Source organism: Rhyacophila brunnea, unplaced genomic scaffold (genome assembly GCF_057557595.1).
Source record: "Rhyacophila brunnea isolate RB1 unplaced genomic scaffold, BYU_Rbru_1.0 scaffold_3, whole genome shotgun sequence".
In the NCBI taxonomy this organism is placed as follows: domain Eukaryota; kingdom Metazoa; phylum Arthropoda; class Insecta; order Trichoptera; family Rhyacophilidae; genus Rhyacophila; species Rhyacophila brunnea.
In genome coordinates this window covers 40973411-40990604 of record NW_028232965.1, presented here as the reverse complement: position 1 = coordinate 40990604, position 17194 = coordinate 40973411, and the positions used below count along the sequence as shown (strand labels likewise).

At 34.5% G+C, this 17194-nt stretch overlaps 2 protein-coding genes across 4 annotated transcripts in view; one reads left to right on the top strand and one right to left on the bottom strand.

The window, feature by feature from the left end:
* Positions 1-7776, top strand: part of LOC147068367 (sodium-coupled neutral amino acid transporter 9 homolog) — a 58042-nt gene extending 50266 nt beyond the window's left edge. For all 3 annotated transcript variants that reach the window (XM_085953400.1, XM_085953401.1, XM_085953402.1), the window contains exons 11-12: positions 115-3244; positions 6139-7776. In XM_085953400.1, coding sequence (XP_085809526.1) covers positions 115-286 — 172 coding nt within the window. In that variant the 3' untranslated portion in view covers positions 287-3244; positions 6139-7776. The remainder of the gene's footprint in view (positions 1-114; positions 3245-6138) is intronic.
* Pgm1 (phosphoglucose mutase 1) lies at positions 7773-15646 on the bottom strand. Its single transcript, XM_085953399.1, has 8 exons — positions 15260-15646; positions 14240-14321; positions 13907-14106; positions 11931-12087; positions 11119-11716; positions 10347-10530; positions 9717-9796; positions 7773-8646 (listed from the first exon to the last, which is right to left on the bottom strand). The coding sequence occupies exons 1-8, from the start codon at positions 15500-15502 to the stop codon at positions 8508-8510; spliced, it is 1683 nt and encodes a 560-aa protein (XP_085809525.1). The 5' UTR covers positions 15503-15646; the 3' UTR covers positions 7773-8507.
* Positions 15647-17194: the final 1548 nt, after the last annotated feature.

Genomic DNA, 17194 nt, shown 5'->3' with positions numbered 1-17194 from the left:
TAGTCCCATTATTTTTAATTCGCTCAAATCACCTATCCTTAATCTTTTTGTACACAAATCTCTTCCATTTTACACTTTATGTAATTTTAATATTATCTTGTCTTAAATTTTCAGATACACTGGTGCCATCAGTGGATTGGTTCATGTTTTCACTTTGCCAAGTCTTCTACAAATGATGTCTCTCTATATTAGAGGAAAACTCACCTTTCTCAAAGCATTTTTCTATGTATCAATATTTATTGTTGGCCTCTGTAATTTAGTAGCTCAATTTTTCGTCGGGGACTAATATGATATGTAAATAAATATATTATGTTTGTAATAATGTTATGATCTCATATTATACTGCAGGAAATGAGTATAACGATATCTTTGGATAATCGAGTGATATTTGTTTAACCATATCTTGGCTAAATAAGCGGTATGCATAGATCAAGTGAAGCTTTTGCAAAACTGAGATAATCAGCTTTAGGCTCTGACATATAGAAAGTCAACGTTGTGTAAATCTAACTAACGATGACATGTATGCATAATGACAATGTAACGGCAGAGATAACAAAACTGTGCGTAACATGGGTACATTGTTTACCAAGATCAAAATTGTTGCCATTTTTTAAATTACATACAATGGTAATAATATTATGAAAACTGCACAATATAAACTGAATAATTATAAATCAATAGTTAATATTAACTTTAAATAATATAATGGTTATTTTATCAGTGATTTCATTGTAAATTTTGTAGTTTGTTTCACACATTTCATCCACAAAATGATACATCAATCCATTCATCACTCTTTTCTTGTGTCATTTTATCTCCAATGCATAATGTAGTTCAAAGTCACAGATAAATTAAAAATAAATAAAAGCGTGACCACCATTGACTTACTAGTAGACGTAGCATCTCAAGAATATACAGGCTCTTCTAAATGAACCTGCTCATACAGTTTTCATTACAAAATCGGTTGAATATGATTGAAAAATGAACTCTACCCACATTAAACCTATATTGGAAGTCCGCCTTCAATTCGTTCACCTATTATGCTGATGTGTCCACTTTAATATTGACATTTATATGGGAACACAATAAAACAAAACATTCTATCTACCTACCAAAAATTAATATTAGGACAATTATAATTTATTTTATTTGATTTTATAATTTATACTTTCGTGCTGTAAATGAAAATTTAAAAGATTAAAAAAATAATAATGTTTTTATATGTTGAAGTATAAATGTGAATTTGTAAGTATTAATGAATCAAATGATTATTAATAAATGAAATGATCCATTCAGATTCAGGCAACAAGAAAAGTTGACGTAAACACATTACTTCTCCCGAGACTTGATATACAGGACTTTCTGATATCCAGAAAACATATTTTTATTTGTTTTAAAAACATGTTAGGCAATATTAAAATACACAACAGACTGCTCGTGTATTTCAAACACATTGCCATAATATTATAATCATAAAGAAAAGGAATTTTTATACTCGGATGGTACTTAGATAAATTAAGAGATATGAATATATTAATAAGTTATTCATACAGGTACTATGAAAATGTCTGTTAAATGAAGTAAAAAATGTTTAAGAATTAAGAATGTAATAATTACGTATTGTAATATTAAACATATGTACATATCTGTTTGGGACGTGTTATAAGAAATATACAGAGTGCTTGGAGACTAGAGGTTTCATTTATCTTATAACAGAAAATACGTATATAAATATGTATAATTAATGAATATTCTGTATGTATTTAGAAATATTATTGTAATAATAAGTATGTAACTATTTATTGACAATATATTATTATAATCTTCTGTAGACAGACAAAAATATTATATAATCTTTTAAATCCAAGATGAAATGAACAAACTTAATTATTTTTACCTACATATTGGTATTTACAGTATTAAAGATAGAGTAAATCAAATATTATTTCACGTTATGAATTTATTTACTTGTATCATATTTTACCTTTGATTTGCAATACATTTAGATAGGTATCAAATTCAATAAAGTATTCCTGTTTTCCTCAATACATTTTAGGACCTTCCTTTAAATGCTAACCATTACGCAACCAATCTTTCAATCTTACGGAAAGATAAAAGATGTAGATAACTTACGTTAAACAAATATAAGTGTTCATGTTATATTGATCGATTTTCTATGAAAATAGCAAAATGCATTCTTATTTAGAGCAAACTCAAATATATCTTCTACCAGTAAGCAGAAACAATGGATGATTAGCTATAATATATTAGTTTTCAAATACGTGGCTAGGTCCTCGTAGTCCAGAGCGTAAGACGCTGGCCTTTTATCCTACGGCTCCGGGTTCGATTCAGTGAGGTCATAATATATTATGTGATTTTATCAAAGCTTCGGTGTTTGTTTCACCTCTGTTACTAATTACAATACTGTTTCACTAAACTACTATCATTGGGCATCATGGCCCATTGTAGTCTTAAAAAAAAATATATATTTATAGAGTAATACCCTGACTTACGCGACCTCGGAGTTACACGATTCTTTATACAACACTTCAGACCCAGTTCTACCAAAGAAGCACATGACAATTGCAAGCTTGGCATAAGGTCTCAGCTCTATTGGAAAGGGCTTACAAATTTTAGAAAACATACTCCAACAAAGAACGCGTTATAGCTACAAAGCGAGGAATAAAAAAATTATTAGCTCGCTATGAAGAAATTCTCCGTGAAAAGAAGTCTCGTCAGACAAATTTGTTAGATTTTATGAAGCTATCCACATCGAAATAATTTTTTTATGTAACTCATTTATTTTTTTAATATTTTGTACATATTAATATGTATAAAGAACTGCAGTTTTATAAAATATTTTTTTTCTAAACATGTGTTTTTGTTAGTCCTTAGTCCCAATTAAACAAAATTTATATGTAAAGTTGTACCCCGCAGTGGCGCACCCAGGGGGGGGGGAGGGGTGGCGAGGGGCCCTGGCACCCCCCAAACATGAAAATTATCAGAATGATTTAAAACATTGAAATTGAAAGGCAATAAACTATACCTTGGGCTTAGACAAATAAAAACACAGCAAAAAATGATTTGTAATTATTCTCCAGCACCCTTTTTAGAAAAATTTCTTAGATTTTTATTTCTAACACAAAAATTTTGAAACACTAATGTCGTGTATTTTTAGAAACCCAATCCCTAATGGAACTGTCAAAAAATTCTCGGTGTCCACCCGAATTCCGGAGTGGTGTAGGTCGTGGCTACCAGGAGCACTTAAACTCCTTACAGAACAACTCATAAAATACCAATGTGATATTACGGCCCTACAGGAGATGCAATGGATAGGTCAAGGAGTGATGGAGAAACGAGACTGCACTATACTCTATAGCTGCCATGATAGTGAACATCACTTTGGGACTGGATTCATCGTAAGCAAACGAGTGAAACATTTAATTATTGGGTTCGAACCAGTCAACCCAAGGATCATGCGACTGCGAATTAAAGGAAGTTTCTTCAATTACTCATTTATAAGTGTACATGCTACAGAGGATAAGTCCGATGAGGAAAAAGAGGACTTCTATGATGCGTTAGAAAGCACGTACAACAGTTCCCCAAATCACGATGTCAAAATAATACTCGGCGATCTAAATGCCAAAATAGGACGGGAGGAGATCTACACTGCCATTGTCGGAAAACATAGTCTTCACAATGAAAGTAATGACAATGGTACCCGACTAATTAACTGTGCAGCGTCACTAAATATGGTTATTGGTAGCACAATGTTTCCCCGTAAGGATATATATAAGGGAACTTGGAAATCCCCGGATGGGTGCACAATAAACCAAATAGACCATATTTTGATAGACAACAGGCACAGATCGGATCTAATGAGCGTCCGGAAATACAGAGGGGCTAATGTAGACTCAGACCATTTCCTAGTGTGTGGAAAAGTTAGAGCAAAGATCTCGAACACCAAAAAGGAAATGGGAGCAAGAGCAAAACCCTTTGACATAGAGAAACTGAAGATTCCGCAGGAACTGGCTCGGTACCAGGAGAGCTTGAACACTCACCTGAGCGACAATGTTGAGGTTGGAGATCATGAAGAGGTGAATCAAAACTGGGAAGAGTGCAAGACTGCCATAGTATCCTCAGCTAATGATACCTTAGGACGCCGAAAAACAGGTGAACGATCAGAATGGTTTGACGAAGATTGCCGCGAAGTCACTACAAGAAAGAATGAGGCTTACTTAATGATGCTACAGAAGAAAACACGGGCATCAGACGATGAGTATAAAAAGCGCCGGCGTGAAGAAAAGAAACTACACAAGAAAAAGAAACGTGATTATTTAAAAAAGGAAATGATCCTACTCCAAGAACACTATAAAGCCCAAGAAAGTCGGCTGTTCTATAGAAAGATAAATAATGTTAGGAAGGGTTTCAAGCCTCGTATCACAATGTGCAAGGATGACAATGGCATGATACTCACAGAAAAGCACCATATTCTTGCCCGGTGGGTGGGTTTCTTTGATCAACATTTAAATACCCCCCATAATGATGCCGGCAACACTAACATTAATACTCATGACCAGGAATCAGTACAAAGTGGCATGGATGATAACGAAGAACCACCGACATTAAATGAGGTAAAAGGTGCCATGTCAAGGTTAAAAACAAACAAATCGCCTGGAATAGATAACCTCCAGAGTGAATTAATAAAATGTGGGGGAGAAAGCCTGCTCAAACATTTACATAGCCTAATCCACCAAGTATGGACTTCAGAAAAGATGCCAGAAGAGTGGAAGGATGGGCTGATTTGTCCCCTGCACAAGAAAGGAGACCAACTAGAATGTAGTAACTACAGAGGGGTGACACTCCTTAACTCTGCATATAAACTGTTGTCGATTCTGATATTCCAGCGGCTGGAACCCATTGTAGAAGGAATACTCGGGCACTATCAAGGAGGCTTTCGACGAGGGAGATCATGTGTTACTCAAATATTCACTCTAAGGCAGATTCTAGAAAAGACCACTGAATTCAATATAAACACGTATCACCTGTTCATCGATTTTAAGGCAGCTTATGATAGCATTAATCGATACCGGCTATACGAAGCAATGCGAGAATTTGAAATTCCGACGAAAATAATTAAACTTGTAGAGATGACAATGACACCAGTACAATGCCGGGTAAAGCTTCAAGCGGAAATATCCGAGCCATTTGTATCACTGAATGGCCTAAGGCAAGGTGACTCTCTGGCATGCCTTCTTTTCAATATTGCGCTAGAAAAGGCGATACGGGATGCAAAGATTGATGCCCGTGGCAGCGGCACGATATTTACTAAGCCTGTGCAGCTGCTGGCGTATGCCGATGATATCGACATTATTGCCATATCAGAATTGGCGCTGAAAAAGGCATTCACAGCACTAGAAGCCTCTGCCAAAAGAATGGGTTTAATAAAAACTAAATACATGCCTGTCTATGTCACACCACGAGAAGTCGCACCAAAGTTAGATATTGGTGCATACAAGTTTGATACGGTCGACAGTTTCATATACCTTGGATCTCTTGTAACTCGACATAATGATATTACAGAAGAAATCAACAAGAGAATCATGTCTGCGAATAAATGCTACTTTGGTCTGTTAAGACATTTTAAGTCCCGCTTACTATCTCGTCGAACTAAAAGCACTCTTTACAAGACACTTGTAAAGCCAGTGCTCACCTACGCATCGGAAAGCGAAATGAACGAGCCCTGAACATCTTTGAAAGAAAAATTCTCCGCCGTATATATGGACCGATCAGGGATGGCACCAATTGGAGGAGAAGATATAATGCTGAGCTCTACGGACTGTACAAAGATTGCAGCGCAGTTCAATCAATTAAGATTGGGAGACTGCGATGGCTAGGTCATGTGCACCGTATGAATGACAATGAACCGGCAAAGAGAGTGATGTCCAGCAATCCAATAGGACATAGAAGAAGAGGGAGGCCAAAGATTCGCTGGTTAGATGGAGCTGCCAGTGACTGCCGTATTCTGGGGGTACCAAATTGGAAAGCGGCCACACTGGATAGGGACAGGTGGAGGGAGTTGTTGGAGGAGGCCAGGACCCACACCGGGTTGTCGCGCCCCTGATGATGATGATGTAGGTCGTGGCTGAGGAGGGCTGACAGGGCTCTAGCTTGGGGGCCCGGGCTGTGGGGGGCCGTGTCGGGATGACCGGATAAGTGAGATAAACACAAATCATAAATTAGCTTTAATAGTAAAAAAAATTCACCTGCAGCGCTATTATACTTCATGACCATGAACATTTTAAAATTTATAACTGTGCAATACATTTTATGATTATTATGTGTCGATACTCGACAGCTATTATTATTAAAGCTCCATTATTAAAGTAGATGTATTAAAAATCATCAATAATTCACTGTGTATATACCCTTAATTTGAACTAAAATACAATTTGAAAAACATTAATGTAGTTTTTCACACTGCCTTTAATCTTACCGGTAGGTAGGGGGCCCGCCAAATATCCTAGCCTGAGGGCCCGTTTCAGGATGTGGGAGCCATGGTGTAGGTACACCGAGTGTAATAGACAAAAGACCGATAAACGAGAAATCAGGCTGTGTTGTGTTGAGTAGGTTTGTGTATAAGTTAAATGCAATAATACTTTTTATTGTCCATTTTCAATTAATATTTTGGAACCTCAATAAAAAAAATCAAAAATCGACGATAAACATTCTGCGAAAAGAACGACTACACCCACTACAGTCGGTGGTAGTGTAAAGCAAAAAAACATTTTTTTTTCAGTGGAATTTGGCATACATATTGTAGCTCTCTAGACCAAGTGGGTAGCACAGCCGATATTATTTGAGTAATGTTTTAGCATACTAGGCGCACAAGTCCAGCATGGTCGCTGTTAGTCACTTCCAATCCGCCAGTCACTGATGACACGCTCAACGGTTACCGCCACTATACCTCCAATTTAATAAAAATTAGGAGAAACTGTAAAAATATACCGCCGTGTATATTAAAATATGTAAAAATAATTATATGAAGGAAAAAGAGCCTATGGGACTAATTTATATTCTCCTTGGGCCCCCCCCAATATTAAATCCTGAGTGCGCCACTGGTACCCCGACTTACGCGAATTCGACTTAGGCGATTTTCGTCGGACCCATCTATTGCGTAACTTCAAGGTATTACTGTATAATATGAAGGCAATATGTTGGTGAGTCATTAATAACACAGGGAACTCAGAGTAACAGGCAGCCGATCGAGTCTGGAAGAATACGGGATGAACTTAAACATGTTTCAAAAATACGCTTGCCCTTCGTTCTGACAACTGCTCTCTGTTTATGCACCGACGCTCATTCATTATTGGTGTATTTGAAGGTTGCAACACAAACTATTGCATGTCCATAATGTGTGGTTCATTTTCGTTGGACACTTACACATTCAAAACCCTGCATCAAAATGTAGGGTATTTATATAGCCTATCGGAATTCTATTTCATTAATCTGTTCTGTGATCTTACATCTTCCTTATAGGTATAATTTCGGCAAAAAAGTATTTTGAAATGTTGTTTGTATACTGATAATAATTATATAACATGTTATAATACTTGTTTCAGAAATTATACCTATAAGATGTAAGTAAGACATTTTTAAAGACTCACCAACATATTGCGAAAATGGAGACTGCCATTTTTGTTTCCAGAGCCCTCATACATTAATATAGTTTACAATTTATTTTGTGTATTGATGTTGTCAAAATAAAAACTACCGATATATAAAACAGAATTTTTAATATATTAATTTCCCATTATAAACAATGATTTATAAAAATACAACCAATTTCTTAAATATTAATCACATTGTCATTTTGGTACCTCATAGAATCAGTTCAATTTTATTATCCTTTGACATATTCATTCATAATAAATTTAGTTACACATGATACATAATATAATATCGTTTTAGTCTTTTGAAAAATATACCATTGTATAATATATTAGTAGGCACTAAAAATAATCTTTTACAATATTCAGTTCTGTAAAATTATATTCTTCACCTTAAAAAATTTCTTATTACAACAAAATAACAATGTAAGCATTATTGAAGTACATTTAATAGTAATAAGTAGTTATAATAAAATTTCAGCTGTAATGTTTTGACATACAAGAAGTGAAAATACTTTTATTAATGACACTCGATTGACATTGCACATTCATATCAATGGTTGACATCTATTTTGTAATCAGTTTAAATGCTGAGATTCAGATTAGATTGTAACAACAAATTTTGAGCACATGAATACGTTTTGAATGAATCTGCTTCCTTACATAAAAAGAGAACAAGTGGACAAAAACTGGATGCGCAACTAATTTTTTTTTATTAGGAAGTAACATTTTCTGCGTTATCATCATATGCTCATGACATCCATGTGGTAATATGTGTACGAATTTTCCGGAGGGATAGCAATCATATTAGCGGTGTTTTATAAATTTGTTTGGTGTTTATGTGATAACAGTTGGGTTTTCCCTGCCAGTGAACTTCTTCAAGTCGGATATCTCCAATGCCACCTCGATCAAAGGCTTGAGCATGATTTGAGCATCACCAGCAACATCTGTAGCTTCATAGGAGTCAATATACAATCTGGAAAAAATGTTTAACATATTGTTTAATCAAATAAGTAAAAAAACATATTGGTGTTTTCGGCCTACCCGTTTCATCCTTGCTCTGGATCAAATACATGATGAAAAAACAACACGTAATTTTTACTAGACGTGGAATACAATCTGCACTCACTGGTTCAGAGATGGGCACTGTACTAACTGTAATTCCTCGACTTGTGCGAATATTTAAAAAAATTATGTTTTCATTTGCAGCAATTTGTTTATCTGCAGTTGTGTTTACATAACATATTATGTTATAATATATGGAACATGCAAAAAAATTAGTAATAACGCAATTTACGATAATTACCATGAAAAGAGGAATATTAATAGAAGAAATGGAAAAATTATTGGTTATATGTATGGAAGATATGCGACAACAACAAATTCCAATAAGCCTTATACCCTGTTTACACGTGCATGGATTTACTGTTGACAATACGTATTATCGCGACCATAACAAAAAAATGCACATGTAAACATGTTTTATCCTGCAAGTTGCAACATTGCATGCATGAATCAAAAAAGTTCGGAAGCTTCTGAATTTTCACGTGACAGTTGGGATTTGTTCGATATCTGGGCCTGTGCAGTAGAACAATAGTGGCGAACCTTCCAGAAAAAATAAACTACACCGCACAGACTCATTTTGAGATTAACCGATTTTTACGACTTGTCAAATAGTACCATAAAATCACAACATTGCGTCTTGTTTACCCTTGAAGAATGAGATTGGTGAGACAGTCAGCACTTTTACGTGTAAACAGTTATTATAGCAATAGTTTTAAAAACACACTATTGGTTCAAGTAAATCCATGCACGTGTACAAGCACTATAATTATACTCATACAGGAGAAAGCCTTGAGTTTTCTTGAAGACATAGAGTGTAAAAATGATCATGACCACTATATTCATTCTAGATTCTAGATACAGATAACTGCATTCTGTTTATCTCTACTATCAATTTTTGTACAGCATAATATTATTAAATGGCTAACATAAACAGTGATATATATTAGTAGGAAGGATACTATAAAAAATATTAATTTTTACCTAACAGTAGCTCCTGAGCTTCCAGTTCCGCTGAGTCTGAGAACAATTCGAGATCCATCTTCAAATATAATGCGGAGACCCTGAAAATGACAAATTATTAATTTATAACTTACTAAATGTTTTTGTAAAAACCAGACTTGATAAATTGATTGTCATACATAATATCATCATTATTCTGAATCTATCCACTGCTGGGAAGACCTGTCTAAATTGATTCCACTCTTCTCAGCCATGTGAGTTGCATGCCATATACTCCCGCAGAACTTAACTATTTCGCCAAGCCGGCGTCCTTTACATATATCTTTCAGACATTTTCCCGTTGCAGCCTTACTTGGGTGTTATAAGACTATGAGATGTCAGTCGATTCCTTAAAGAAGTTTTTAATACTAGACTTTGAAATTAAGATATTCCGGGCACTATTCTAAAGCCATCATATCATGGCTGCAATTTAATAGTGCTGTATGTAATAATATAGACTTTACATGGAGATCTGTATTTCCATAGATCACGGCTCAGATGTCCGCAGCCATGATATAAGTCTATATATAAATGTTGTTAATATTATATACAACAAGGCAACAACATCTGCCAATCTCCATATAGATAATATTCAATTATTTATGTATCTACCTGTTTGGTGGTGACAGATTTGTCAATAGGGTCTACGTATGAGAAATTGTCTCCCAGTTTTACTTTGTAAGTCTTGCTTCCGTAAGTAAAATCTTTGCCAACAAATGATGGATCAGTAATTTTCTTCTCCAAAGAAGTCATCATTGCACTACAGGGATCACTAGCGCATTCTTCATAATCGTACCTTTGAAAAGAAAATTAAAATGAAATTATTTTGCATTTAGAATGATGTAGCATGAGTGTATTTTATAAAAATAGAGAAAATCAGAAAATGTTAAGGTATATTGTATGACAACATCTTTTTGGCTACGTGTTAATACTGTGAACTAACATGCTCCGCCCATTTTTACCTGGAATCTCATTATAAACTAAGAAGCTCCTCCCATTTAGTAGACAGCAGCGCCTAGAAGCTTAGCCAAGAAGATGTTGTCGTACAATAGATTAAAATATTTGTAAAATATATATTCTGAAAACATGATAAAACTGATCGAAATAATAATATTCAACAGATAAGAATTCATATTTATGTAAATACAGAATTAATTGTTCATAATATACAGATGATTTTATAAACAACTAAAAATATAAATAATACTGGTCTTTTAATATTATTTAAACATTTTCAAGGTCGGCTTCAGATGTCTGTCTATTGATTCGAAAAATATCTTGAATATCTAAGTGTCTTTTGAATATTGTTATAAGATTCTTTATTCAACTGCAAAGCGTTGATCACATAAAAAAAAGCATCGACATAATTAAAAATGTAAATCACCTAGTGAAGTAGTTTCTTCCGTATTTTTTCCAATGGTCATTCAATATTTGCTCCACAGACTTTCCAGTTCCAGCGATGACAGAAAGCCAGCCCAGACAAGCCCAGATGCCGTCCTTCTCTCGGATATGATCGGATCCCGTACCGAAACTCTCCTCCCCGCAGAGAGAGAGATTTCCCGAATCCATCAAATTACCAAAGTACTTCCAGCCGGTCGGAACTTCATATATATCTTTGCCCAACATTTTTGCAACTCTGTCGACAGCGGCGGCCGTAGGCATGCTTCGCGCAAATCCTTTAGAGCCAGTTTTGGAAAAGTAGGGAATTATCTCCAAATTGTCAGCTATTACGGCCAGGGAGTCTGAAGGAGTAACAAAGAAGGCTGCTCTGCCGATGATCATATTCCTATCACCGTCGCCATCAAAAGCAGCCCCAAAATCAATGTCGCTGTTCTTGACCTTGTTTACAAGATCCGCTGCGTACGTAAGGTTAGGATCAGGATGCGCCCCACCGAAGTCTTCTAGTGGTATCGTTCTTGTAATACTATCGACTGATGCTCCTAATTCATCCACGAAAATACGTTTGACGTAGGGGCCAGTGACTGAAATAGATAGTTTTGAATAAAAAATGTGATTTTACAAAACTCATATTTTCAGATCTCTGCTGACTGCTGACTTTTTAATTAATTTTTAATTACACATTTAAATAGTGTGTTAATTATATCTAATGGCCGGGTAACGCAAACGCACCAGTTGCGGTGTCAGCACTAAATGAGTAGCTGGAAGAGTATAAGAAGAAATGCAAAAAAAATATACCTCCATTCATAGAATCAATAAGTACTTTAAATGGCTTTCTGGAATCGGAGCCGGTCACCAACGATTTTATTTTTCCAAAATCGAAAATGCTTTTCATAAGATTGACATAATTCTCGACTTGGTCTATCACTTCGACTTCAAACTTTTTGCCTTCGATCTAAAGGGAAAAAATATGAACAAAAAATATTTATCATCGATCAATAATAGAATTATTATTATAGAAAAAAATTTTGAATACTAACTGCACTAACAATTGCACTAACAACACTACACTATCATCAGATATTATTTATACATTCAGCCTTCGCCAAGTAAACAACTCCGTTTATCAGTCAAGTTAGGTAATCTTTTTCAATCTATTGGCTCATAACTTTGGTTAATTGAAGTATTATTTTACTTATTGTTTGAATATTGCAGTTGCATTGATAAAACAGAATATATACTAAGCGTTGATTACACATTAATCAATGTATGACAACGATTATGGTATTGTAAATATATTAATTACGTCGACAAAGAATATAATATGTACAATAAAAAATATTCTACGCCAGCGGTTCTCAATATCATCGGTAATGACAATTAATACTTGATACAATTTGATATTTCATGTCTCGAGCTATTGTTACTATAATCAGCCTGGATCGATCCATTGCTCAATGATAACCATCCCGTACTTCTACTGTTCTCAATCCCTGGCTCTTCACTGCCATGAGCTCCCAACAAACTTGAAATTCGTTGATCGATGCCAAGCCCATTGCCATATCACCAGTTTGGCGGCATCTATCTATCGGCACAACACGTGTTATGATGTACCTACATATTTGAGTACGCGATGTGATAGAAACATTATTATATTCTGTATCGCACACCTGTTCAGGCCAGAGCCTAAACGTGATATTCAAACGATAATAACGTTTCATATTATAATATACACTCTTTGACAGTGGCAATTTTATTTGACGCAGAAAACATAATTGATTCGTCACAAGAATTAAAGGGGTTCGTCAGAACAGTTCAAATCAAGTAAAGAATTTTTAAATTATACCAAAATCCTAATTAACATGAAACTAACAGCAAAGGGGCCTATAACATACTCACTCAAACTGAAATGTAAAAAAACCACTAATAATATTATGTGTTATCACTGACGTCTTTAATAATCATGATTTTGACTTACAGGTTGTGATTCTGGGAAAGATATTTTTACTAGGTATGTTGGTAGTTAAAGTCTATGGTTTTTTTTTATCGTGGGGTGCCTCAAAATCAGTCATTGGCTCGGGCTTCCACACATATATAACTTTTCTAAGGATATCATCTTTATCTGGAATCTAACGTCTCCCAGCGATATTAGAATCAAATAGTCAGAATTATCGTCTATCCACCTTAAGAATTTAGATAGCTAAATCAGACAGGCTGTCCTTGTATTTTCACATTTACATAGTTTATTCCTGTTCCTTACTAACCCTTATAATAATTGATGTCATTATCAGAATATAACTCAAGAACACTATTAAAAATATAAACTGTTAAAATTAACATGCCACCACCGATGGTTATAAAATGTCATATTAGATAACATGTGGTAGGTACTGTGCTAAATTCTATCGGATAATTCATGAGAGAAATGTCAAAGCAGGACAGCATGTATATTTTAGCTACATGCCATCCAAATCTGGATCGAGTATAGATGCATTACAGAATCAATTTTTTTTTTAATCATCTTGAAAGTTTTGTATTTTCTCAAATATGTACGCAATCATTGGAATGGGGTACTTCAACACACTCTCAAAATAAGAAGGATTGCTATTTTTCTTATTTTATTTGTCTTAGTCAAAGGATTTTCTAGCAATAATTCAGTTATATTTAGTACAGACATTGACGGCAGTAGGAGGCAAATAAAGTGGAGAAGTGTATTTCAGATGGTCAAGATCCAACGCGCAGAATAATAAGTAATCAATAAAAAATTAACTTACATCAAATGAATAATGTCCCAATTTATCGATGGGGCATACCAAATCGGGTACAATTTTATACTCTGTTATTTTTGTGGATAGATCATAAATTTCATTAGTTGTTTGATCAGGCGCTGGGCCGCCGTTTTGGCAGTTGAATTTGATTCCAAAGTCATTGTCGATGCCACCCGGGTTATGCGAAGCGGTCAAGACAATTCCACCTGGTGATAAAACATCTATGATAAAAATTTTATACCTACAGTTTGTCAATGAAAACAGAAGCCAGACAGGCATAATCATGCATAGTTCATTATAATAATGTATAGTATTGTGTACATAATTATTGTCAATTACCTAAGGTATTATGCGTTCTAATAAGACTGGATATGGCCGGTGTAGATAAAATGCCATTTTGTCCAACTAACAGACGAGATACCTGTAATTTAAATAATTTATTAACATATCTGTCAGTTTGTATAATATAATAAATCTATGTTGACATAATATGGTTTGTCTCTGAAGACGTGGGTGGGTGGGTTAAAACACGTTGATAATTTAGACAATTAACACATTAGCTCGGCAATCTTCTCGCACATAGGAAGAAACTGGATCAGCACACCTTAACTATTGAGCAGTACCACTATTAATAGCGATATACTTCTATAAAAATGATGAAATGATTTTTGGTTAGGTACTCATAATAAATGGGTACATATTTGTAAGGTTGTTTCAATACTAGTATAAATTTTTGCTAATTCTATAGTACTCCATATCGTCATAGAGGTTAAGATGTTTTGAGACCAAAAACAAAACCAAAACCTAACACACTTATTTTTGGGTTACAGTAGGTTGTGTGATGCACCGGCTAGACAGCAGCGACTAGCCTGCATGGTATAGTTTGTGCAAAAAATACAGAACACTTTTACAGCGCTTTTCAGTTTGCGCGAGCTACAGTTTTCTCGTCCATACACACGAGCTTCCCAAATTAAACCGGTTTGCGCAGGTAAACTTGCGGTAAAGCATGAGCGTCTAGCCGGCGCTTTAGGTGTTGGTTTGGTTTTTGATCTCAAAAACGATATTGAGTACTATAAAATTACTACATTTCCTTCTGACTCGTGTTTCTAGTAAAGTAAAAAACATCCGAAAAAATATGGAAGCACCAAAAACATAAAAGTAGTAAGTAGTAACTACCTACTTAAATAAAAAAGCAATTCTGTGGCGTTTCGTAAATAGATAGATAGATTTATGTTTAATGTTAGTGCCTAATTCAGTACATAGCAACATAACGATTGTTAGGTAGGTACCTACCTACTACTAAAAATAATACTGTTTATTGAATTGATAATTACTAGAAAAGTATTATTTATTACAAACCCCGTTAGCAGCAGATATCTGAATGATAAGAAACACAACTTCTTTACATAAATACCGCCCATCTCCGCCGACAATTAAAGTCGAGTTGACAATGTTATTTTTGTTCGCATCCAAAATACATTGTATAAAATTTTCTGTGTAGTTTTCTTGAATAAAAACCTTCACTTTCTTTCGAAGTCCGCTTGTTCCCGGCTTTTGACCATCGTAGGCTTTGGTTTGTTTTGAAACTATTTTTAAAGACATTTGGGGAAATGCCAATGCGAAACGTACAGCAAATATTAAAAAGATGGAGCACCGAACCAGTCTAGGAGTCTGCTCAAAATATACTGTTATCAATCTTAAAATTCTAGACTTCGAATCAACCGTGTATTATTTTCTTATCAAAGTGTCATTTCAAAGTCATTCAAGGACAATAAAACAATTTTGAAATGTTACCAGGATGTAAAAATAATTTTGACAAAAAATCTACAGCATTTTTATTTCACAAAATTGAGACATAATATTTTATGAAATTAAATTTCATCAAACGAATGTACTGTATCTCGTATACAAAACCACAGCGTTTATAGTATATAATTATTATTATTGCTATATTGTTAACTGAATAGCTAAAAAGTTTTATTATAATTTACAAGAAATATTTGCAAAATATTATCCTCAGAAAGATCTGTCCAACCTCTGAGCTTACCCACAGCCTACTGCAGCCTACTCTATGTTCTAAAGATGGCGCTGGGTTCTTCCTTTGATTGGTAGGTAGGTGTTAAAATAATATTTATGTTTAGAACTAGGTACATACTATTACTACCGAGTAGAGGTGAATTTAATATTTAAGACGGTGAATAACGCCAACATAATATTATTTGTTATCCGATAGAATTTGCTTTATATGGCTACCCATTGGCCGATATAAATAGTCAGTATTATCCAAAGAGATTGGATCCAATCTCTTTGGTATTATCAGTTATTTTAATTAAATTTTATTGTACCTATATAATCTTTTAGTTTAAACTATTATTTTTGAGCACAAAAAGCTACAAAAAACCGTCTTATAAATTTGTACTGAGTTTACCCACCAAGTAAATCTGAATAAATTGCGTTGATGTATTGTATTATTAGTAGATTTTTTATTTTTTTAAATAATAATTAGTAGATAGGTAATTTTGCCAGTGGAAAATTTTGTCAGATACAGAAGTCCTTCCTCAGAATCTCAAACTCTTGGAGGTCTCTAACAATTTTATTTACATGCAAATTATCAGATCTTTTTATCCTTATCCCTGCAAGAATTGTATGGTCTGAAGAAATACTAGCCGATGAATGAATTATTAGTACACTATCTATAGTGTGACTTTTATATTTTGGCCGATACGTCATCACGGCCATTTCAAAAACTAAAAATTGTCCCACAAATTGTGCACACAAATCTTAATTAGGTGGGTACCTCACTTTCTCCCTGTCACATTGCATACCATAGACAATATTTGCATCAGTGAGGTTTGAATTTATTCGCTGTATAAAATCATACAGAATCCACATTCAGTTTAGGCTCATGGCGCTTTGCGATATTTTTATGATATTGGCTGTAAACTATTCCATATTTTTTAGACCAAATTAATTCTGAGAAAACCCCTTCAAATGCACTGAAAGCCATTTTAATTAATGTACACTATCACGATTGATGGGTGACTGACTGACTGTTATCTTCAGAAACGGTCAAACTAGCATAGGTAGTACTTACTAAATATTATTTTCTGGATGAAATTCTTTATTCCCTGTCCAGTGTTATGCTTTTTTAAAGAGGTCAAAGCACCGACACCGCAATGGCTGAATAATGCCTTATACCAATATTGTCCGTCCAATGAACGGCCGTGATTGTTTTAAGAGATGTTTAAAAAGGCGTAGGTATGGTTTAAACCAGTCAAGTGATGTACAAACCGC

Excerpts from the sequence above, each read along its gene's own strand:
- Pgm1 (XM_085953399.1), bottom strand. The coding sequence starts at position 15,502 with ATGTCTTTAAAAATAGTTTCAAAACAAACCAAAGCCTACGATGGTCAA. Across the intron at positions 14,107-14,239 it reads TAGAACGCATAATACCTTAG|GTGGAATTGTCTTGACCGCT; the intron begins GTAATTGACAAT and ends TTTTATCACCAG. Across the intron at positions 10,531-11,118 it reads GGAAGAAACTACTTCACTAG|GTACGATTATGAAGAATGCG; the intron begins GTGATTTACATT and ends TTCTTTTCAAAG.